A 25,582-nucleotide genomic window follows, 5' to 3' on the forward strand; every position below is an offset into this window, starting at 1 on the left:
CAGGAGCTACAGTGGGCGTTTCCTATTTAAATGCAGGAGCTACAGTGGGCGTTTCCTGTTTAAACACAGGAGCTTCAGTGGGCGTTTCCTGTTTAAACGCAGGAGCGACAGTGGGCGTTTCCTGTTTAAATGCAGGCGCTACAGTGGGCGTTTCTTGTTTAAATGCAGGCGCTACAGTGGGCGTTTTCTGTTTAAATGCAGGAGCTACAGTGGGCGTTTCCTGTTTAAATGCAGGCGCTACAGTGGGCGTTTCCTGTTTAAATGCAGGCGCTACAGTGGGCGTTTCTTGTTTAAATGCAGGCGCTACAGTGGGCGTTTCCTGTTTAAATGCAGGCGCTACAGTGGGCGTTTCTTGTTTAAATGCAGGCGCTACAGTGGGCGTTTCTTGTTTAAATGCAGGCGCTACAGTGGGCGTTTCCTGTTTAAATGCAGGAGCTACAGTGGGCGTTTCCTGTTTAAATGCAGGAGCGACAGTGGGCGTTTCCTGTTTAAATGCAGGAGCGACAGTGGGCGTTTCCTGTTTAAATGCAGGCGCGACAGTGGGCGTTTCCTGTTTAAATGCAGGAGCGACAGTGGGCGTTTCCTGTTTAAATGCAGGAGCGACAGTGGGCGTTTCCTGTTTAAATGCAGGCGCTACAGTGGGCGTTTCCTGTTTAAATGCAGGCGCTACAGTGGGCGTTTCTTGTTTAAATGCAGGAGCTACAGTGGGCGCTTCCTGTTTAAACGCGTGCGCTTCCTGTTTAAAGTGTAATTTATTATTTCAGGATGAAGAGCTGCAGCGCTTTTCCTCGCCACCGGACGGGAAAGGCGAGTCCGCTTGTCATTGGTCGTCGCCGCGGTTACCTCCGTCTCACTATCATCACTCCATACTGTCGACCAATCAGCGTCCTGGTTTCCGAACTCTACGTCACGCCCCTTTTGTTTCAGCCAATTACAGACGCTAAAACGAGTGCACATTAAAAGAGCTCTGAACTCGTCCACAGGTAGAGACCGAGCTGTGGAAGGTAAGAGAGAGAGAGAGAGAGAGAGAGAGAGAATGACTTCACAGGTTTCAAAATGTATTATGTTTGTTGTATATTATTATTATTATTTTTATTATTTTTTTAATGTATTTTATAACTTTATCCTAAAAGTTGCCTGTATGTTACATGACAGTATCTTCAGCTTTATGAAGATATTTTCAGTCATTTGTATTGAAATGTTGCTGCACTGTTATATTTTCTTATAAAAATAAGATCAATATATATAATTTTCTCACATACAGTGGTGCTTGAAAGTTTGTGAACCCTTTAGAATGTTCTATATTTCTGCATAAATATGACCTAAAACATCATCAGATTTTCACACAAGTCCTAAAAGTAGATCAAGAGAACCCAGTTGAACAAATGAGACAAAAATATTATACTTGGTCATTTATTTATTGAGGAAAATGATCCAATATTACATATCTGTGAGTGGCAAAAGTATGTGACCCTCTAGGATGAGCAGTTAATTTGAAGGTGAAATTAGAGTCAGGTGTTTTCAATCAATGGGATGACAATCAGGTGTGAGTGGGCACCCTGTTTTATTTAAAGAACAGGGATCTATCAAAGTCTGATCGTCACAACACATGTTTGTGGAAGTGTATCATGGCACGAACAAAGGAGATTTCTGAGGACCTCAGAAAAAGCGTTGTTGATGCTCATCAGGCTGGAAAAGGTTACAAAACCATCTCTAAAGAGTTTGTACTCCACCAATCCACAGTCAGACAGATTGTGTACAAATGGAGGAAATTCAAGACCATTGTTACCCTCCTCAGGAGTGTTCGGCCAACAAAGATCACTCCATAAGCAAGGTGTGTAATAGTCGGCGAGGTCACAAAGGACCCCAGGGTAACTTCTAAGCAACTGAAGACCTCTCTCACATTAACATTAGCCAATGTTCATGAGTCCACCATCAGGAGAACACTGAACAACAATGGTGTGCATGGCAGGGTTGCAAGGAGAAAGCCACTGCTCTCCAAAAAGAACATTGCTTCTCATCTGCAGTTTGCTAAAGATCATGTGGACAAACCAGAAGGCTATTAGAAAATGTTTTGTGGACAAATGAGATCAAAATAGAACTTTTTAGTTTCAATGAGAAGCGTTATGTTTGGAGAAAGGAAAGCACTGCATTCCAACATAAGAACCTTATCCCATCTGTGAAACATGGTGGTGATAGTATCATGGTTTGGGCCTGTTTTGCTGCATTTGGGCCAGGATGGTTTGCCATCATTGTTGGAACAAGGAATTCTGAATTATACCAGCAAATTCTAAAGGAAAATATCAGGACATCTGTCCATGAACTGAATCTCAAGAGAAGGTGGGTCATGCAGCAAGACAGCAACCCTAAGCACACAAGTCGTTCTACCAAAGAATGGTTAAAGAAAAATAAAGTTAATGTTTTGGAATGGCCAAGTCAAAGTCCTGACTTTAATCCAATGGAAATGTTGTGGAAGGACCTGAAGCGAGCAGTTCATGTGAGGAAACCCACCAACATCCCAGAGTTGAAGCTGTTCTGTATGGAGGAACGGGCTAAAATTCCTCCAAGCCGGTGTGCAGGACTGATCAACAGTTACCACAAATGTTTAGTTGCAGTTATTGCTGCACAAGGGGGTCACACCAGATACTGAACGCAAAGGTTCACATACTTTTGCCACTCACAGATATGTAATATTGGATCATTTTCCTCAATAAATAAATGACCAAGTATAATATTTTTGTCTCATTTGTTTAACTGGGTTCTCTTTATCTACTTTTAGGACTTATGTGAAAATCCGATGATGTTTTAGGTCATATTTATGCAGAAATATAGAAAATTCTAAAGGGTTCACAAACTTTCAAGCACCACTGTATTCAAGCATTATTTTATCTTCTGCTGCATTTCAGTACAGACCTGGAAAGTTACAGTTCAGGTCTCATGAACTGTATAAATATGAAAATGAATATTTATATGGGGCTTATTTTCCATGTTTTGTGATATTTTGTAAAAAGAAATTATAAAACGCCCGATAATGGATCTGCAGCAAAGTGTGACAAGAAATGATGATGATCTACCAGGACGATATTAATTTTCTAATAATTGTAAACTATTCAGGAAGTGCAAAATACACATTGTTCATTTTTCTAAATTAACATCTAAGGAATAAAATACTTCGCCTGCGATTATGGGAAACTCATCAACGACAGGGTGGTGTGAATCTGCTGACTTTCCTGTAGCAGCAAGTCCTGAAGTGTTTTATTCCTCTTATACTGCAACAGTTTGCTCATGATTTTGATTTTCATTTGTTAAAGAAAGACACCTGGATATTTTTCACTCATTTATTGTTGTGTTGAAGTTTGTTCCTGTTATTATTAACTCGCTTTTATAACAAGTAGTAATAATTTTTATTTATTTATTTAGAAGGTTGGTTCAGTCTGTTGATGCGCAGGATTGGAGATGAACAGCACGGCTGACGTCTTGTCCTCGGCATACCTGGCCGTGGAGTTTGTGGACTCGTTGCTGCCCCGAAACCCGCTGCAGGAGCCTGTGAAGCAGGCGTGGAACCACATGCTGCAGAACTACAGCAAGTTCCAGATTGCCACATGGGGCTCTCTCATTGTGCACGAACTGGTCTACTTCCTGTTCTGTCTACCGGGCTTCATGTTTCAGTTCATGCCGTTCATGCAGAGGTACAAGATTCAGCAGGTGGGTGGAGTCTGACGTTCTCAACAATTTTACCTTTCTCCACTTAAACTCTCTATATACAACATTTTACTAGATGCTCTTTATTCCTTTCTTTTGTGCCAATGGGGCAAAATTACCATTCTTTCTCTGTCTCTCATGAGAAAAATATTTCTCACTGAAATATTTGTAAATCCTTTGTGTTTCAGGATAAACTAGAGACATGGGAGAAACAGTGGAAGTGCTTCAAGATGCTGCTGTTCAATCACTTCTTCATCCAGCTGCCTCTCATCTGTGGCACGTATTACTTCACTGAGTACTTTAACATCCCTTATGACTGGGAATCCATGCCCCGTTGGTAAGAAGAAATGTTAAACACTGTGCTCTTCTTCACTCAGGTTGCACTCTGGGAGTGAGGGGACAATGTACAACCCCAATTCCGAAAAAGCTGGGATGCTGTGTAAACTGTAAAGAATAACAGAATGTGAAGATTTGCAAATCACAGAAACTCTATATTTCATTGAAAATAGTTCAAAGACAACAGATCAAATGTAGAAACTGAGAATTTATTATTTTTTGAAAAATAGATGCTCATTTTGAATTTGATGTCAGCAGCACGTTTCAGAAAAGTTGGGACGGGGGCAACAAAAGACTGAAAAAGTTGTGTAATGAAGTAAAAAGAAAAAAAAAACTAATTTGGTTATTTGGCAACAGGTCAGTAACATGCTTGGGTATTAAAAGGAGCATCCCGGAGAGGCGGAGTCTCTCAGAAGTAAAGATGGGCAGGGGTTCACCGCTCTGTGAAAGACTGTGTGGGCAAACAGTGTCACAATTTAAGAATAACGTTCCTCAATATAAAATTGCAAAGAATTTGGAGATGACATCATTTATGGTACATAATATCACATACATGTCAACCTTTGGTCAATCAAACCTGTATAACCAACCTCCAAAATAGAGGTCTGCGCGAGTCGGATTTTTCAGTCCCGCCCGCGCCCGCATTGTGCAGTCCCACTCCCGCCCGCGCCCGCAAAGAATTATGATTTTCAGTCCCGCTCCCGCCCGCGCCTGCCATATTTTGTCCCACTCCCGCCCGCAAATCCCGCATGATGCAGACGTGCGCGTTATTTCTCAGGAAAGTTCTTGTCTTGACACAGCGTGATGGTGCCCCGCCCCCTACTTTGAGTGGATTTGAGCATAAATATCTACAGCTCACGTTCACGTTTGCTATTATTTACCTTGTTTCTGAATTCAGCATGTAGTGTCTCTAATAATAATAATTTGTGCTGTCAAGCGATTAAAATATTTAATAGCGAATCGCACATTTGTCACATGAGAAGCCATTGTAATTCTCTGATCAGCATAAAAAAGTGAATGGGCTTGCTTTGTACCAATGTTGTTTTTTTTGTTTTTTTTATTGCAAAGCAGAGCTAGCAAGAGAACCATGAGTGAACAACTCTAATCAGAGAGACAGGTTACACAGTGACGGTAGGCTTGACTCAATGCTATCCCAGAAATCCTTCCTGTAATATGCAAATTTGGCCACCTCTGATTGGACAGTCAAATTTGCATATTACAGGAAGAATTTCTGGGATAGCATTGAGTCAAGCCTACCGTCACTGTGTAACTTGTCTCTCTGATTAGAGTTGTAGACTAACTCAAGCAGTAAATCACTTCACTCATGGTTCTCTTGCTAGCTGGGTGTGAACGGCGAGTCATTAGAGTGATCAAAGGATTTCCCGTTAGGGTGATCAATGGCAAGTTTAAGATGCCATTTCTCACTCAATCTGGCAATCTGACTCTCTGCAAATTTAGGCATCTTTAAAATGTTTTATTAATGCCAAATAAAATATCCAGCACAAATTATATATGATAGACATAAATTAATAGTTTATAAATTTTATTTCAAACACGTTTTTAGTTAGCGGGACTGCAGCTTATCACCGCTCCCACCCGCACCACATATGTGCACTTCCGGTCCCGCCCGCGCCCGCATATGTGCACTTCCGGTCCTGCCCGCGCCCGCAATGAGCTTTCAAAATTTGTCCCGCGCCGCACTGCTTTGCGGCGGGTCCTGCGAGTCCCGCGGGACTGCAGGGCTCTACTCCAAAATCCGTATTTCCCTGATAAAATCCATATAAGATGCAAATTAAAATAATTTACCTAAAATTTGAATGATAACTAGACAGGGACACTCTAACGAGTGCAAACCCCGCCTTTTCCCTATTAAAATACATTGGGCGAAAATTTCGAAGTTCTGCCATGACCTTGACCTTTGACCTCCAAAATTTAATGGTTTCCTTCCTGGGTGATTGGCAACAGATATACAAAATTTGGTCCAAATCGATCCATTGGTTCTTGAGATATCTTGCAGACACACAGACAGACAGACAGATACACACACACACAGACTGACGCAGGTGAAAATAATAACCCCTCCGACTACTGTCGGCAGGGTTAATGAACAATGATATATCCAAGTTACTTTTTATTCAATATTAATAACAATAAACCTTCAGAATGAATACAAAGCTCCAGTGTTCGACAAAAACACAAAGTGTCACTCTAATGTTCTGAATTGTACTCCATGACAGCTTTTTTAGCACTCTGCACCAATACCTCACTAGGCTGCATGTCACAGCAAGTGTCTGTGTTGATCTTGCCGGAGTGCCCATTCAGAATCTTTTCAGTCGCTAGTGAAAGTCGCTCAGGTGGAAATGCGCGTTTCAAACAAAAATGTTACTTCCCGGTTGGCGGGATTCTCGCAATGCGGTGTGCGCATGATCAGAAGTGGAACGAAGTCTCGCTACCACAAGATAACGCGCGATTTCATAAGACTCTTTACTGGCTGTCTGTGCTTTCTGTGGTGTACAGTACGTTTGTAAATGTTATGCGCTCTTTTATCATCGTGGGAATTGATTATAGCTCTAAATAAATATTGAAGTTTTTTTAAAGAATCCGTATAACTTTATTTGTACGCCCGTATACTACGTTTATTGAATCAAATCCGTATAAAATATGGACATTCCGGCGGCACGGTGGTGTAGTGGTTAGCGCTGTCGCCTCACAGCAAGAAGGTCCGGGTTCGAGCCCCGTGGCCGGCGAGGGCCTTTCTGTGTGGAGTTTGCATGTTCTCCCCGTGTCCGCGTGGGTTTCCTCCGGGTGCTCCGGTTTCCCCCACAGTCCAAAGACATGCAGGTTAGGTTAACTGGTGACTCTAAATTGACCGTAGGTGTGAATGTGAGTGTGAATGGTTGTCTGTGTCTATGTGTCAGCCCTGTGATGACCTGGCGACTTGTCCAGGGTGTACCCCGCCTTTCGCCCGTAGTCAGCTGGGATAGGCTCCAGCTTGCCTGCGACCCTGTAGAAGGATAAAGCGGCTAGAGATAATGAGATGAGATGAGATATGGACATTCCGTATAGGTTGACATGTATGATATCATAAAGATTCAGAGAATCTGGAGAAATCTCTGTATGCAAGAGACAAGGCTGAAAACTGACATTGGATGCCTGTGATCTTCAGGCCCTCAGGCGACACTGCATTAAAAACAGACACGTGTCTGTAGTGGAAATCACTGTATGGGCTCAGGAACACTTCAGAAAACCATCGTCTGTGAAAACAGTTCATTACTGCATCCACAAATGCAATTTAAAACCAGATATAAACAATATCCAGAAACACTGCCACCTTCTCTGGGCCCGAGCTCTTTTACGATGGACTGAGGCGAAGTGGAAAATTGTCCCGAGGTCTGACGAATCAAAAGTAGAAATTCTTTTTAGAAATCATGGACACCACGTCCTCCAGGCTAAAGAGGAGACGGACCATCCGGCTTGTTATCAATGCACAGTTCAAAAGCCAGCGTCTGTGATGGTATGAGGGTGCATTAGTGCATGTGACATGGGTAGCTTGTACATCTGGGAAGGCATCATTAATGCTGAATGATATATACACATTTCAGAGTGATCTACTGCCATCCAGACAACATCTTTTTCAGAGAAGGTCTTCCTTCTTTCAGCAAGACAATGCCAAACCGCTTTCTGTACATACCGGTATTAAAACTGCATGGCTCTGTAGTAAGAGTCCAGGTGCTAAACTGGCCTGCCTGCAGTCTAGACCTATCTCCCATTGAAAACATTTGGTTCATTATGAAGCACAAAATATGACAAAGGAGACCCTGAACTGTTGAGCAACTGAAACTATCAGGCAAGAATGGGACAAGATTTCTCTTTCCAAACTACAGCAATTGTTCTCAGTTCCCAAACAGTTACTAAGGCTACGTTTACATTAGACCGTATCTGTCTCGTTTTCTTCGCGGATGCACTGTCCGTTTACATTAAACCGCCTGGAAACGCCGGGAAACGGGAATCCGTCAGGGTCCACGTATTCAATCCAGATCGTGTCAGCTCTGGTGCTGTGTAAACATTCAGAATACGCGGATACGCTGTGCTGAGCTCTAGCTGGCGTCTCATTGGACAACGTCACTGTGACATCCACCTTCCTGATTCGCTGGCGTTGGTCATGTGACGCGACTGCTGAAAAACGGCGCGGACTTCCGCCTTGTATCACCTTTCATTAAAGAGTATAAAAGTATGAAAATACTGCAAATACTGATGCAAATACTGCCCATTGTGTAGTTATGATTGTCTTTAGGCTTGCCATCCTTCCACTTGCAAGTGGTAAGTGATATGCGCTGAGATCACACACACAGCGGCTCAGTCCCGAATCACAGCTTGTTCACTTCACTCGCGCGCTCTGTGAGCTGCGCAGGGCCGGAGTGCGCACCCTCCAGAGGGCACTCGCTGTTCAGGGCGGAGTGATTTGGAGCGCAGGATGCCTGCGGAGCCGAGCGTATCCGCGTATTGGCGTTGCTGTGTGCACGCGAATCGTGTATTGGTGTTGCTGTGTGCACACTAATTGTTTTAAAAATGTTAATCTGATGATCCGCTGATGCGGTCTAATGTAAACATGGGCAGAGTGTTGTTAAAAGTAGAGGTGATGCAACACGGTGGTAAACATGCCCCTGTCCCAACTTTTTTGAAAAGTGTTGCTGACATCAAATTCAAAATGAGCATATATTTTTGGACAAACAGTAACATTTCTTAGGTTCAACATATGTAATATGTTGTCTTTGTACTATTTTCAATGAAATATAGGGTTTCCATGACCTTGCAAATGATCACATTCTGTTTTTATTTACAGTTTACACAGCGTCCCAAGTTTTTTGGAATTGGGTTTGTAATAGATGAATTGTACTTGTTTAATTTTCAGATTAATGGATTTTTATCTGCTATTTGGACAGTTTTACAGCACTGTGCAAAAGTCTTAGGCACGTGTAAAGAAATGCTGTAGATGAAAAATGGCTTAAAAAATGAAATGCGATGTTTCAATGTTTAAAAAAAATGCAGTAAGCCATAATAAATGAAACAAAGTCAGTATTTGGCGTGAGACGACCTTTTGCTTTAAAAAGAATAGTAGTCTGAGGTACAATGAGTGCAGTTTTATGCGGAAACGAGCTGGAGGTTTTACTGAGCATCTTCCAGAACCCGCCACAGTTCTTCTGGACACTTTGACTGTCACACTCGCTTCTTCATTTTGCACCAAAACCCAGCAGCCTTCATTATGCGTTCTTTTTTTTTTTTTTAATCTGAAAAGCGCTCGTGTAATATGCTGCTTAGATACAAACTTATTTTTTTTCTGTAACCTTTAATTTTGTGTTGACTCGATAATGTCGAAGTCATAAAATTTGAAATCTATAACAAAGTTTGAAGGAGGGAATAGGGCGCCAAGACTTTTGCACAGTACTGTATATCTCGGGTGTTAAGGTGAGAGTTTGGTTATATGGAATACTAGCACTATAGAGGTGTTAGAATAAACAAACAGCCTCACCACGACACACAATAATAAATATCGCTTTAAAATAATGAGCAGGCTTTTCGGTTTTCGGTAACGCGTTCTGTCTGCTGCTCCCTCAGGCCGTATCTGTTGGCTCAGTGTTTCGGCTGTGCGGTGATTGAGGACACGTGGCACTATTTCCTCCATCGAGCTCTCCATCACCGCAGAATCTACAAATACATCCACAAAGTTCACCATGAGTTCACCGTGAGTGTGAAAGAACTAGAAAAGCTGTGAAGAATCATTGCATTGTAATTCTGCTCTCACGCTGTATTATTATTTTTTTCTCCCCCCACCGAGAATAGGGGTGTTCACACGGCACATATTTGCATCGATGCTGCACCGATATATTTTGTTGCGATATATCTTACACCGGTGTAAATTTTGTGGAGCGTTCACACGTCACAAACCTGCTTACTAGAGAGAAGCGTGTTAGCACCGGTGCAGCCCCACTTGCGTTCACACGGCAGTTTTTGCGACCGTGCTATACGATAGTAATAATGCGGAAATGAAATATGCGCATGCGTGAAAATTTACTTCCTTTTCCCGGTTGCCATGGCATCACCAAGCGCCGGGAAAACAACGTGGACGAAGACACCAGTGTTGCCAGATACTGCTGACGTTTTCCAGCCCAAAATGTGTTCAAATCCGCCAAAATGCACTTAAAACCGCCCAATCTGGCAACACTGGAAGACACGCAGTTCTGTTGTTGATATTCGCCATTTTGGAAGCGCAAAATACCAGGATGCAAATTATGCAATGCCCGTATGTAATCAACTCTCCTCCCGCGTAGCGAGTCTACCCCTGTAGCGTTCAGACAGACGTCCCATTTTATATCGGTGCTGCCCCGCAAACTAGCATTTACTCCGGAGTAAATTTCTTAAACCACCTCCCGAGCAGGGTTAGATTTGCACCGGTTTAAGCAGCTTTCAGGGGCTACACCGCTATAACTTTGTACCGTGTGAACGCTCTACCGGGGCAGCCCCGGTGCTACACCGGAGTAAAAGCTGCCGTGTGAACAGCCCTAAAGAGTACTAGCCATGGACAAAATGCATGGCTCATCACATGACATGCACAATGTAACCATAGGAACTACTGTTCGTAGTTCCTATCGGCTTGCTGTCGAGATGAGATTCGATCATTAATGCAGATGAAACTCTTTTCTGCGCTGTAGCTTTGGAGGAAGAGAATCAAGAGAGTTTGAACTGCTTGTGTGACTTGACTGAACACCGACCTGGTTAGAGTGAGACACTGTTGTATAGACATGCTGTTATTTTTAGTGATGATATCTTTAATGGGCGGCACGGTGGTGTAGTGGTTAGCACGGTCGCCTCACAGCAAGAAGGTCCTGGGTTCGAGCCCCGTGGCCGGCGAGGGCCTTTCTGTGTGGAGTTTGCATGTTCTCCCCGTGTCCGCGTGGGTTTCCTCCGGGTGCTCCGGTTTCCCCCACAGTCCAAAGACATGCAGTTAGGTCGACGTGGGGCGGCCTTGGGCTGAGGTGCCCTTGAGCGAGGTACCGAACCCCTGACTGCTCCCCGGGCGCTCTGGTGTGGCTGCCCGCTGCTCTGAGTGTGTGCGCGCGAGTGTGTTCACTGCTTCAGATGGGTTAAATACAGAGGATGAATTTCACTGTGCTTAAAGTGTGCATGTGACAAAGGTTTCTTCTTCTAATCTGGGTTTATATTCTGAGGGGGAATAATAAAAAAAAAAAAAACCTCCTATGATTATTCTCCGAGACAACAATCTCATGCTTCCCGGCTGCAGTGCATAATGGGAAATGGAGCTGAAAGTTTTTCTTCCTGCTTTATTCTTTAACGCTGCATGATCGAGGAAGAAAGACTACATTTCCTATAACTCTCGGCTCAGCCGTGGCGTCTGGGGCGTGATGACGTTGATCCAACCTTGCAAAGTGAAGCCATGTAGTTCCTCAACAAAACCTCCCCACTATTTTTACAAGCTTTATTCTCGTAAATTTAAGACTTTTTCATCCAGTACTCGAGTCTGACTCGTGCCCTAACTTTTAAGGACTCGTGACTTGAGCACTGATGACTCGGACTCGTGCATTAACTGCATTCGGACTCTAAATTGGAGACGAGGACTCGGATTTTTTTCTTTATTTTTTTTTGTAACACGCCATAATAATTTGGCATAATATATTTATATCTACATTAATTTTTGTACTAATTTAATGCAAGAGTGTCACACCTGCATGCCTTGGCACGTGCATCAGACAGACTCTCGGGTGCGCTCTGGACAGCAACTAAACGACTCGCACCTGCACAGGATTAAAGTGTAATCAGCACGCCTGTATAAAGACTACTTTGCGAAGTATTGTTGCGTTGCTGACACATTAAGCCAGTATCTCACTGGGCTGCGACAGCCTGCGACTAGTTGGAGACGCAACAATTGTGATAAAATATGTGAATTAGTGACAATTTTCACTTGGAATCACACTGAATTGATCTTCGCATATTTTACCGCAATTGTTGCATCTCCAGCTAGTCGCAGGCTGTCGCGGCCCAGTGAGATACTGGCTCGCACTTCCTGTCTCATGGAAACTGACTTGAGAAGGGTTCGTGACAGCTTTGCGACGCATTTGCGGCTATTTTGAGAGAGATTTTGTCGCGCAAATTTTTTGAACGTGTTCAAAATTTCAGTGACGAAGGAGCGACACTTTGCGACTCATGCGAGGAAATTGAGAAGGCCCGCGAATGTTTCGAGACGCTTTTTTGAAACACACTCACGAATGACGTTCGCAATTTGTCGCAGTCCAGTGAGATACTACCCTTACCGAGCCTTATTTCCTTGTTCGGTTTCCTGATTTCCTGTTTGTTGTCTTTGATTCTGCCGAGTCTACGATAGCCTGTTTGTGCCTCGTTTGACCTGTTTCACTGTTTTACGATTTTGCCTGCCGTTCTGGATTGTTTGTCTTCACTTGTATTAATAAACGCACCTTCTGCACTTCCATCCGTCTCCCAACCATCTCTGACAGAATACTTCACACTCCCTGATAAAGAGAAGCACATTCACCTGTTCATACGTCATGGTCAGGAACAAACTAATGTTAACAGCGCTGAAACAGCCACCGTCAAATGGTGCGGTTGGAGTCTTGTTCTTGGACTCGACTCGAAATTTTTTTTAATGACTCATACTTGAACACTGGGGACTCGAGACTGGACTCTGACTCGAGGTTTAGTGACTCGACTACAACACTGCTTTCATCTCAGACAATCTCTGAGTTGTTTTTTTTTTTTCTCTCTCAATTTCTGACTTTAATCTTGGAGATTCTGAACTTTTTCTTGGATTAATATCCCCTCCAGATATATTTCATTCATTCATCCATTATCTCTAGCCGCTTTATCCTTCTACAGGGTCGCAGGCAAGCTGGAGCCTATCCCAGCTGACTACGGGCGAAAGGCGGGGTACACCCTGGACAAGTCGCCAGGTCATCAAAGGGCTGACACATAGACACAGACAACCATTCACACTCACATTCACACCTACGCTCAATTTAGAGTCACCAGTTAACCTAACTTGCATGTCTTTGGACTGTGGGGGAAACCGGAGCACCCGGAGGAAACCCACGCGGACACGGGGAGAACATGCAAACTCCGCACAGAAAGGCCCTCGCCGGCCCCGGGGCTCGAACCCAGGACCTTCTTGCTGTGAGGCGACAGCGCTAACCACTACACCACCGTGCCGCCCAGATATATTTTATTTTTTTATTAGGCCCTGATACCTTTTTCTCACCTGCCTCACAATTTTGTAACCTGATTGGGGAGAGGAAAAAAAGAAAAAAAAAATGCTTGGTCACATGTACCCCTTTTCCACCAAATCAGTTCCAGTGCTGGTTCACAACTCGTTCAACTTGCGAGCCAGCTGAGAACCGGTTTGCTTTTCCATAGCTCGCGGTGCTAAGGGAAGCCACGTCAGTTACGTCGTTGTATACGTCAGTTACGTCGCTACATTTACATAAACCTTGGCGCGAATATCGAAGCAAAAACAACACAGAAGAAGCCGCAGCAACAATAATAATAATGGCTGACTTCGCGTTTGTACAGCTGCTGCTTCTCGTTGCTTAAAAATGGCGATCTTTCGCGGTCTTGTTATTGTTGTTGGTCTTAACAACTCCGCCCCCCGCTGACGTAAGCGGTTCTTTCCTCTGGCCCAGCAGAGAGTTGGTGCTAGCCTGGAACCGGTTTTTCTGGCCCCAGAGCCAGTTCTTTGTCAGTGGAAACAGAAAACCCGGTTCCAAACTAAGCACTGGCCCCGAACCAGCCCTGGAACTGCTTTGGTGGAAAAGGGGCAATGGAGCATTTCTTTTGAAGAAAGTTGAATATTTTACAATTTATAAGCTCCCAAACCACTGCTTTTTAAAAGCAGCCTGCTTCTCGTAGTCTTGTAGGATTACTTGTGTGCTGAAGGTTCAAGAAACAAGCAAACACCAAACATGAAAGCATCCTAATCACACCACATATATGATATAATAAAAATAAAATGTGTGCGTGTGTGTGGCTCCATTTAGGCTCCGTTTGGGATGCAGGCAGAATATGCTCACCCGTTGGAGACACTGATCCTGGGCGCTGGCTTCTTCATCGGCATCATGGTGTTCTGTAATCACGTGTCACTCTTATGGGCGTGGGTCACCATCCGTCTGCTGGAGACCATTGATGTGCACAGGTACACACGCGCATGCACACACACACTTTACACTAACTAGAAACTTATTTCTATTATTACTAGTGCATTGAAATAGAATTTGAGCTCTCAAAATAAAAGAGGCAGACAAAACACTCCCCACTCAAACCGGAACACTGTTGCTAGGCAACAGGAGCATTAGGGTTATGACTGTGAAAGTGTTTTCTACTTTCCTGATGTTGCATTTGGTGAACTTTTACTCATATTTTTTTGAAGTTATTTTTATTGGGTCATGCAAAAACCTCCCGCACCCAACATCACCTCACTTTTGATAAATACATGTATATTAAATAAATAAATCATGATTATAAAATAAATTCATTGAAAGATGTGTAAAGCACTTTTTATATAACAATAAATTGCTTAACAATTGTTGTAATAATAATTATAATTGTTAGTATTGTTAGTGATGTTGGGCGCGGGAGGTTTTTGCATGACCCAATAAAAATAACTTCAAAAAAGTAACACGAGTGATTCCACGCTTATGGGTACTGAAATGGGGACATGAACTTATTCACCTAAAACCATTTCTTTTTTTACCATCAGGTCACAAAACATGTAATCTTTAATGAATGATATGTTAAAAGATAACTATAATTTTCTGAGATGTAATAAAAACATATTTATATGCCAAAGTCAAGCCTATGAGTTCCAAAATGATGTCTGTTCCATTACTTCTGTTACGATTGTCCATCTCGCGTCTGTTACAAATTAATTACAATCTAGCTATATACCATGTTAATCTTATTGAAAGAATGTGTATGTTTATTCTACTACACATGTTTATTAATTATATTTGCTAAAACATCACCTTCCTATGTTTCAAAAAGTAATTCTACATTGTTAAAATTGAGAATCTATATGTCCACAACACTTCTGTTACGTTCTGACTTTGGCATATAAATATGTTTTTATTACATCTCAGAAAATTAAAGTTATCTTTTAACATATCATTCATTAAAGATTACATGTTTTGTGACCTGATGGTAAAAAAAGAAATGGTTTTAGGTGAATTTTTAAAAATAAGTTCATGTCCCCATTTCAGTACCCATAAGCGTGGAATCACTCATATATAAGTAAAAGTTCACCAAATGCAACATCAGGAAAGTAGACATTTTGAAAACACTTTCAGTCATAACCCTAAGGAGCATACTCTAGCTAATGGCCGAGTTGATTATTTCAGTAGGTAACATCTCCTCTTTAGTATTTCCTACCTGTTTTATCTGGACCTTGTAAAAGTGTAGCGATTTATAGAACAGAGTACACAACCCTCAGCAATATCATTTACCTCTGAGCTGCTGATTTTATTTTTAAAGTGCTAGTCTTACGAAAATGACCTCAGCCCTGGAAATTATACCTTATAAAACTAGACATGTTAAATCGTTTACTCTCTAAATTGTATTTTAATACGAGACCAGGAGCACGTTCTGTTTAGCCGGTAAAGTTTGGCTCTATGACTACGTTCAGACTGCACCCTGAAACGACCCATATCCGATTTTTTTTTGCCCATATGCGACCTGTGGTCATCACCTATGGTCATGAGCTTTGGGTAATGACCGAAAGAACAAGATCACGGATACAAGCGGCCGAAATGAGTTTCCTTCGCAGGGTGGCTGGGCGCTCCCTTAGAGAGAGGGTGAGGAGCGCAGTCACTCAGGAGGAGCTCGGAGTAGAGCCGCTGCTCCTCCACATCGAGAGGAATCAGCTGAGGTGGCTCGGGCATCTTTTTCGGATGCCTCCTGGACGCCTCCCTGGGGAGGTGTTCCAGGCATGTCCCCCCGGGAGGAGGCCCCGGGGAAGACCCAGGACACTCTGGAGGGACTATGTCTCTCGGCTGGCCTGGGAACGCCTCGGTGTTCTTCCCGAGGAGCTGGCCAAGGTGTCTGGGGAAAGGGAAGTTTGGGCTTCCATGCTTAGACTGCTGCCTCCATGACCCGGTCCCGGATAAAGCGGAAGAAGGCGAGACAAGACATATGCGACCTGTATCCGATTTGTTATTGACAATTTGAACGACACAGATCCGATTTTTTTCACATGCGACCCAGGCCGCTTGGATATGTGGTCCTAATTCCGATGCATATCCGTTATTTTCACATGCGACTGCAGTCTGACTGGACAGGTTGCATTCATGCGACCTACACGTCATCATCAAGAGACAAACGTCACTATTCTGCGTTGGCTAATCCCGCCTCTTTGGTGGAAAACAACATTTGTACAGTTTTCAGAATTTAAATAGACTTTTATAGAATTGATCAAGCTAATGGTGGATTTGGTAGGGACCTGGATGTTGATCTGTTAGCCTGATTAAATAAAACAGTTTCTATAACTGATTTATAACTTAAACCATCCTGTATTACAAGATTATCAGATTGTTCTGGAAATTTCCAGTAATTTGACACCTTCGGCCTCATTACTCTGCTGCCCGCATTAATCAGATTATTGTGCGAGTTCCGCCGCCGCCACAAAAACCACATCGCCAGGTCTCGCCTCATCTCCATGCTTTACTTGCAAACTTGAAGAGTGCGCTTTTTTTTTTGTTTACGTATTACGTAGGTGTGCTTATTATGTGTCAATTTGCACATGCGGGACACTTTTGGGTCGTTTTCCGTTCATATTGGAGATCGCATACAAGTCTCATATACCGTATTTTCCGGACTACACGTCGCTCCGGAGTTTAAGTCGCATCAGCCAAAAAATGCATTATGAAGATGAAAAAAACATATATACGTCGCACCGGACTACAAGTCGCACTTTTTTGAAGGGTTATTCTATCCATAGAATCTGTGATTGTATCTGATAAGCGGCGCGTGGTTACTGCGCGACTGCATTGTTTATTTAATAAACGAACAGCTGAGCAGTGATAACGCGCCCTTTGCCCTGTAAGTAGCCTAGTCTGATTATTTTAAATATCTACTACTATCTTTAATACTATCACTATCGTTATTACTAACAGCCTATATTATTATTATAACTAATATTAGTAGCCTATTACTGATGCATTAATCAGTTTGCGTTTAGAATATTTTTACCGGTAGGGCTTATTATCGCCCCATGGCTCTTTCATCTGTGTTATTAAAGCTGTAGTCATCATCGAGGAGAGTCATTCTTCATTTTTGTCGAATTTTATTTCATCAAATCAGAGGTCAAGTAGGCTATAGGTATATCATCTCCAAAGACAGGTACGGTAGTAAAAACAACCGTCTAGTGAAAAACAAAACAACAACCGCTCAGAGAAAAAAACAGGCAGAAAGTGCGCCTGCCAGTTAACGTCATATCAGATAAAAACATTAAATGTTATTCAGACCATTAACAGCATAACATCAGAGACGAAGAATAAAGTTCATCTTGGAAGGAGAGTTATTTTTAAAAATGCAAAACAAAATAATTTATAATAGCCCAGAGAAAAACTGGCTGAATATGTACCGTAACATCGTTATTCAACAGCCTATAGGCCGAAAATCAGGGCTTAATTTGAGCCGGAACATGACGGAACAAGATCCGGAACCTTCGTTGTCGGATCCGGCAGCTATTTTCATTTCATTCGGTGTTCCGGCAGCTATTTAAATGGATCAGATCACCTCCGTGACCATCACAAAGGGAAAAAAAATCAAACAAATTAAATAAGTAAATAAAAATTTGTTTAGTGTTCGGTTTTGATTTTGATATCTGTTGTTGATTTCTCTCCTATGACATCCACAAAATCTATGCGAAAGGGGAAGGGGGGGGGACATGGGGTGTATACTTCCGCTCAATAGAACACCGGGTTTTTTGTAGCCGTTAGCTTGCGCTGTGGAAAAAATGGCAAGAAAAACAAGGAAGCTTACTAAAATATTTTTAAAATGAATTCTCCAACTTGTTTTGTAAACCCTTTATTTCTTAACTATTACTTGAATTGATTGCACTTATGTTTGCTGGCACTGCTTTTAATGAGCAGGAGAAAAACAGGGAGGGCTCGGAAAATGACCGCAGGTCGGAATCGAACCCGGGTCCCCGGATTTATGGTATGGCGCCTTACCCACCTGAGCCACGAAGTCCGGCTGGCACTGCTTTTAAATCCCCTACTTTAACTCATGTCTTGTGTGATCTGATCTCCAATGGTGAAATAAACCGGTTGTGATATGAGTACAGTCTGTTATTTTAGAAGATAAATGTAATATATAATTTAATATATAGCCTAATAAAAAATATTTTATAACATAATATCACGACATATTACTGTCTGTAACTGTTCGTCACTAAAGCGTTTTCTAAGATCATAATGTCTGATATTATTATTATAATTTTTTTTTACACACACAATAAGCATGTGTGCGTAAAGTTATTGTAAACCACCCCCCGCCTTTTTTTTTTTTTTTTTTTTGAGTCGCCGGACCCACCCACCTCCTGCGTTCCGGGACCTCCCACTTCACAAATTAAGCACTGCCTAAAATCACTACATAACTTATTTAAATAACTATAGGCCTATCATTAATAATAAAACACAGGTCAATCAGGTTTATCAAGCTGACGATTTCACTCCAAATCAGCAAATCTATTGAATTCCTCATCCTCGCTGTCGCTTCTGAACAACTCTGCCAACTCCAGCGGCAGACGAAGCGCCGTTTCCTCTTCTTCTGTGTGGCTGTCGTCAGACTCGGCATCAGCTCCAGTTATTCCGCAGTGGGGAAAAAAAAAAACATATATACGTCGCACCGGAGTATAAGTCGCATGGCCAGCCGAACCATGAAAAAAAAAGTGCGACTTATAGTCCGAAAAATACGGTAATTGGGAATGTGAACGACCTAACAAAAAAATCGGATTTCACAGCAAATCGGATATGGGTCGTTTCAGGTTGCAGTCTGAACGTAGTGTTTGAGTCCGCCATTACACAAATGTGTTCCTGGTAAGTCATTGTTAATTCGAAGGAAGCGACGTCATACATGCAACGCTTGAAAGTTCGTGGCGTTTCTGGCTTCGTCTGCTTTGCAAAGTGTAGCACGTTTTTAATGATTTTCTTTTATTCCAAAACAAAATGAAAACCAAAGCAAGTCTCAGAAGAGGTGTGTCGTTCAACGCTGTTCAAGTGTAGCTGATTTAAAAAAAAAAAAGCAGAATTTCGATCCATATAGACCAAAGTCGGCAGGACACTTATGGAATGAATGGGTTCGATTTGTACGGACAAAGAAAGGTCATTTCAAGCCGACAGGACGGTTTGGTGTCTGCTCCATACATTTTGAAAAAAGATAAATTTGGGAGGCAGATTCACATAGCAGGGCGGCACGGTGGTGTAGTGGTTAGCGCTGTCGCCTCACAGCAAGAAGGTCCTGGGTTCGAGCCCCGGGGCCGGTGAGGGCCTTTCTTTGTGGAGTTTGCATGTTCTCCCCGTGTCCGTGTGGGTTTCCTCCAGGTGCTCCGGTTTCCCCCACAGTCCAAAGACATGCAGGTTAGGTTAACTGGTGACTCTAAATTGAGCGTAGGTGTGAATGTGAGTGTGAATGGTTGTCTGTGTCTATGTGTCAGCCCTGTGATGACCTGGCGACTTGTCCAGGGTGTACCCCGCCTTTCGCCCGTAGTCAGCTGGGATAGGCTCCAGCTTGCCTGCGACCCTGTAGAAGGATAAAGTGGCTAGAGATAATGAGATGAGATGAGAGATTCACATAGCAGGATTTGAGCGACGTCTGGTACGCGGAGAAGTTCCTACAATCTGGAAACAAAAGTCCGAAGCGCCGTCCCAAAGAGCTCACCGCCGCACAGCAAGTGTCAGGCTTGTGTTTGGCATTTTCACTTTCAGCGCCGGAACCAGCAGGAGCGGGTGACGCGTTGTGCCATATGCTTTGTGTGCAGTGAGCACGCAGCAGCCAGGAATTTGTTAGGGTTTACCTCCCAGATTAAGTTGCTCATAAAACCGCAACCTCTTCTGGTTCTAACAGTACCAATTAGGACCACGTAGACCCTTTCTGTTTTGTTCTACAGCGTTATGTAGATTATTATTGAATTTTTCCTAAAATCACCGTGTCTCTACAACCGTAAAATATTTTTACAACTCTACTCTCTCATTCAAGTACTTTTGCAACTCTCACTCCAGACTTTACAAGACAGCCATAGTCATCAAGTCCACCTTTTTCCTCTGATCTACAGTGTGATAACTGCCTGACTCTGAAATCAGATAAGGAAGCTCTGCGGTCCAAAATTAAAAGGCTGCGACGTCAAGTAAAAGAAAAGGAAACACAAATGTACACTACCGTTCAAAAGTTCGGGGTCACCCAGACAATTTTGTGTTTTCCATGAAAAGTCACACTTTTATTTCCCACCATAAGTTGTAAAATGAATAGAAAATATAGTCAAGACATTTTTCTGGCCATTTTGAGCATTTAATCGACCCCACAAATGTGACGCTCCAGAAACTCAATCTGCTCAAAGGAAGGTCAGTTTTATAGCTTCTCTAAAGAGCTCAACTGTTTTCAGCTGTGCTAACATGATTGTACAAGGGTTTTCTAATCATCCATTAGCCTTCTGAGGCAATGAGCAAACACATTGTACCATTAGAACACTGGAGTGAGAGTTGCTGGAAATGGGCCTCTATACACCTATGGAGATATTGCACCAAAAACCAGACATTTGCAGCTAGAATAGTCATTTACCACATTAGCAATGTATAGAGTGGATTTCTGATTAGTTTAAAGTGATCTTCATTGAAAAGAACAGTGCTTTTCTTTCAAAAATAAGGACATTTCAAAGTGACCCCAAACTTTTGAACGGTGGTGTAAGGCCCTGTCCACACGGCAACGGATTCAGGTGAATCTGATAAAATTGTTTATCGTTTCGGCCTGGCGTCCACACGGCACCGGCGTTTTGGGTGCCCCAAAACGAAATCTTTTGAGAACGGGTTCCAAAGTGGAAAAATCTGGCAACGGCGCCGTTGCGAAGTCATCTGGATGAGTAGAACGGATTTGTTTACGATGACATCACAACCACATGTGCTTCACGCCGGGTAGAAGTGTAACGAACTCGATGCGAGTTGTCAACAAATCTTATAACTTGGTTCATGAAACGCGCTTACAAAATATTTTCACTGTGAATATTTATTGTGTAATGGTGCAAAGTGAGAGAGAGAGAGAGAGAGAGAGAATAGCCCTTAGGGCAGAGTCTTTAGTCCAAACACTGCGGAAGCAGTACCAAACCGCACACCGCCCGTGCGCTTTCCAAAAACAAAAACAATCCCGCCAGCAAAAAAAGGAGCGATCTCACCTCTTCAGATGTTGGTTTAAGTCCGACAATACAATCCTCAAAAAGGGCGTAGAAGAACAAAGTAATCCATCAACGTGTAGCATTCAATTTATTCCGGACCATTAAAGAATTCTGGAGGATATCAGAATGTTGGCGTACCGGCTTCCATCTACCCCCATTCATTCCTCTTTCCGCGTCTTTCGTTTTATGCTACTGATTAATAATCAAAACTTTGTGGCTGATGCTACAGAAGAAGGGGTTTATGCGCATGTGTCTACTTCTTCTATTGTTCTGGTGTCTCCGATGGGACCGTCTTTCAGCGCACGTAGAGGTGTGGCATGTGTATTGCATCGTTTTCAGCAAGCGTTGCATTGCCATATGTACCTGATATTTTACTGATCCGTTGCCCATGTGGACGCGATATTTAAAAAAAAAAAAATCTCATTGCCGTTGTCGTGTGGATGTAGCCTAAGTCAATCAGAGCAACTGGGTGAATACATTTAAAACCATGGGCGATTCTCCAATAACTGTTTCAGCAGGTACATATACAGGCTTTATTTCTGCATTTGTGCTATTTTTTTATTTCCTTTATTTAATCTGACTTCATATCCTAAGAATGTGGTGTGCCTAAAACAGCACTCAGTATTCCCTACTATAAGCACCTAAAATAAAATTATTAAAATTTATAAAATATAATTATTCTGACACTTGTGTACCATCCCCATGTAGCTTTTGTCGTCTATTTCAAAAGAATCAGTATCAAGAACGCACGCCATTGCAGAGAATAGTATAGTCAGTGCGGACACAAAAGAAAGCAGTGGCGCACATGACGTCACACATGCAGCGCCGCTGACCTGCAAATCGCTGCGATCTAACAATGGTGGACAAGCTTTTAGTGATTTTTGGAACAGAATTCAGATGTAAAAAATTAAATTTTCAAACCAATTTTTTTTATTGGCTGAAAGGCCCGAAGGGGGATTATGTCGTGGCAACGTCCGTCCGTCCATCCCAGGAAGGGTGCTCACCTTCTGAAATCAACTCCTCTCACAATTTTTGGAGGAATTTCATGAAACTTGGCAGGATTCTTGTCAGTAATACATGTTTCGTTAAATTCGGTCACATTTTACCAGAGTTACAGCCCTTGATTAACATAATTTATAATTTGACAATTTCATGAGTGTATTTTCCTTCTGAAATCAACTCCTCTCACAGTTTGTGGAGGAATTTCACGAAACTTGACAAAAGGTATTGTTATACGACGGTAATACGAATATTATTTCGTTCTATTCGGTCGCGTTTTACCAGAGTTACAGCCCTTGATTAACAACCTTGTACTTTGACAATTTCATGAAGGTGCGCTCGCCTTCTGACATCGACTCCTCTCTCAATTTTTGGATGAATTTCTCGATGCTCGGCAAAAGGGCTCATTATATGACGGTAATACGCAGATTGCGATTTAATTTCGTTTGCGAAAATTTTCCCAGAGTTTTGATCCTTGATTAAATCACTTGTACTTTGACAATTTCATGAGGGTGCACATTCTTCTGAAATCAACTCCTCACAATTTGTGGAGGAATTTCACCAAACTTGGCAGAAGGCTTTGTTATATGACGGTTATACGCAGATTGAAATTTCGTTTAATTTGGGCAGATTTTATCAGAGTTATGCCCTCGATTATGAACAAACTTGTACTTTGGCAAGTTCATCAAGGTGTGCTTGCTTTCTGAACTCAACTTCCCTCACAGTTTTTGGAGGAATTTCACGAAACTTGGTAGGATTCTTTGTTATACATCAGTAATATGCATATTGCAATTTCGTTCAATTCGGTCACATTTTTCCAGAGTTATGGCATCATTGCCAGCGGGGGATAATGTGCTCTCAGAGCACTCGTTATTTATTAATGAACTTTACAACCTATTTGAGCATATCACGCACAGAAAACCCGGGATTTTATGATGTCATTTTCATAAGATGAACACTTTAAGAAGAAAAGTTAATATGATAACACGGAGTATGTTCCACTAACCGTACTTCTACACTGCAGCCTGTAAACAGAGATGTTGTAATCTTCTACAACTATAAAGAGAGAGAACATGCCATTTGTAATTTAATAAATAAGGAGTTTAAAATGCTTTTTTTTTATACACAAAAGGAGTGTTCAGGTCTAGGGCACATCCTGTCATGTTAATTTAAGGGTTGTTTTACAATCAGGGTACAAAGTTTGTGTCACAGGGGTCCAAAATTCAAACTGATTCAAACTGGTTCTTGTAGCAGTTTTTAAGTGAAGGACAAGTTAAAGAACAGATTTCAGGTAATTTTTTGACATGTGTGTATGGTAGTTTTGTGTAATCTGCTATAAGATGGGAGAAACAAATGAAGTGATTCTCGGAGAGAATTCAGAATCCACTACTTCCATAGTGCTTTTAAATATAAGGCTGTAAGCTTTGTGTTAGTTGTCTCTAATATTTATGTCCCAATATCTTGACCACATTTTAGGATGAAAATAATCATTTTAGATATGTTATTTTATATTGAAAAATTAGCTGTCTCGGAGAGGACTTTTTTTGACACTAATTTGATCAAAATAGTCTGAAAACTTACTGGCATTCAACATTAAAACTTAACTATGTTTCCAATGATATGGAACCAAATATTTGTTTTATGGTATAAAGAATGATTGAAGTGCATCCCTGTGGTCAAAAAAGCACTTTTTCTAAATGACACGAGTAATTTTGCTAAATATGACACACATTGCCATACATTCACCAAAAATAACGTTATCACCAAAAATTTTTTTTTCATGGTAAATAGAGCTATCACAGGGCTACAATAAACAACCAAGTTTATTTAGTCAAGCCTTTTGATATTGAAGATAATAAGTGTTAAATGTGATTTTTAGCTTGCGTACCCTGATTGTAAAACAACCCCTAATTCCTGTTTTGATGTGTATTTCCTGTCTAGTGGATATGATGTCCCTCTGAACCCGCTGCACATGATCCCCTTCTACGCCGGTGCACGCTTTCACGACTTTCACCACTTGAACTTTGTGGGTAATTACGGCTCCACCTTCACCTGGTGGGACCGACTGTTTCTCACTGACGAGCAGTACAACAGCTACACGCAGAAACAGAGCCTGAAGAAAGTCGAGTAACACGTACACGCATCTCACTAATATGTTTCACACTGGATTGGACAGATGTTAACGGATCGACACCAGCAGCGTGCACCCACTTCACTGCAGCGTGCCTTTTAAGCTCTAGACAGGAGCCAAGTAGACAAAAGTAGACACGTATTCATACTTGCCTTTAAAAACAAATTCTTTCACAAATGACCGTGCATACTATACATGTTGTTGGATTTTTTTTTTTCTATATCAGTATTTCTATTTTGTTTTGAAGAGATGTCTTAATAGATTTTAGTTTGTGTGTTTAAAAAAAAAAAAAGGAAACCACACACATACAACATACAGTACATGTATTAGAAGTATCTGGATGAGGTCGATATGTCGCACGTATAAAATAGATTGTTGTGATCTTTTGGATTTGTCAGATCTGGTCACAATGTGAACATTCATCACTATAAAATAATGACGACCTCATCCTTGAAAGCGCTTTGGATAAAAAGTTTTGTCTGTTTGTCTTGAATGAATGTCTATTCTGAGTTTTCTGTGATATCTCACAGAGGATAATTTAAGTCACTTTATCATAAATTATTACACATAATTATATTATATACTATTTCCTGAGGCAACAGCATATCTTGGATGTTATGCAGAAGCCGAGAGTATAATGTATCTGAAAGAAAGACCAATAAACTCTAAAGGAACCTTGCTTTTGTGCCATTTTTGTCACTAGAACATTTTAGGCAGCTAGCGAATCAGCCGATCGTGTGGCGTCAAGCAGCACAGTTAAAGATTAGATCAACATCGCCTGGTCTTTCTCCGATCTTCACCTGTCCACTTTCAGTGAGCCTGTTCCTCCCTGACAGGACTGGAGCCCCATGTGGTCTTCTGCTGTTGGAGCTCATCCACCTCAATGTGCATTCGGAGATGCTTTTCTGCTCACCGTGATTCCAAAGAGTGATTGAGTTACTTATAGCCTTCCT

General features: G+C 42.0%; 1 protein-coding gene across 2 annotated transcripts; it reads left to right on the forward strand.

Annotated features, from left to right (window-relative positions):
• The first annotated feature begins 493 nt into the window (after positions 1–493).
• msmo1 (methylsterol monooxygenase 1) lies at positions 494–25,279 on the forward strand. 2 transcript variants are annotated; one of them, XM_060915853.1, is made up of 6 exons: positions 494–1,004; positions 3,421–3,705; positions 3,891–4,039; positions 9,655–9,781; positions 14,100–14,254; positions 24,440–25,279. In XM_060915853.1, exons 2-6 carry the CDS (start codon positions 3,457–3,459, stop codon positions 24,627–24,629), a joined length of 870 nt encoding a protein of 289 aa, XP_060771836.1. In that variant the 5' UTR covers positions 494–1,004; positions 3,421–3,456; the 3' UTR covers positions 24,630–25,279. The 2 variants fall into 2 exon arrangements, with proteins under 2 accessions (XP_060771836.1, XP_060771838.1); XM_060915855.1 differs by lacking the exon at positions 494–1,004 and adding an exon at positions 1,029–1,058.
• Positions 25,280–25,582: the final 303 nt, after the last annotated feature.

The sequence above is a fragment of the Neoarius graeffei genome, chromosome 3 (genome assembly GCF_027579695.1).
Source record: "Neoarius graeffei isolate fNeoGra1 chromosome 3, fNeoGra1.pri, whole genome shotgun sequence".
In the NCBI taxonomy this organism is placed as follows: domain Eukaryota; kingdom Metazoa; phylum Chordata; class Actinopteri; order Siluriformes; family Ariidae; genus Neoarius; species Neoarius graeffei.

Bases quoted from the DNA above. Each gene is read 5' to 3' on its own strand.
- msmo1 (XM_060915853.1), top strand. From the start codon at position 3,457: ATGAACAGCACGGCTGACGTCTTGTCCTCGGCATACCTGGCCGTGGAG. The intron at 4,040-9,654 runs GTAAGAAGAAAT...CTGCTCCCTCAG, and splicing joins TGGGAATCCATGCCCCGTTG to GCCGTATCTGTTGGCTCAGT. The intron at 14,255-24,439 runs GTACACACGCGC...TTTCCTGTCTAG, and splicing joins GAGACCATTGATGTGCACAG to TGGATATGATGTCCCTCTGA.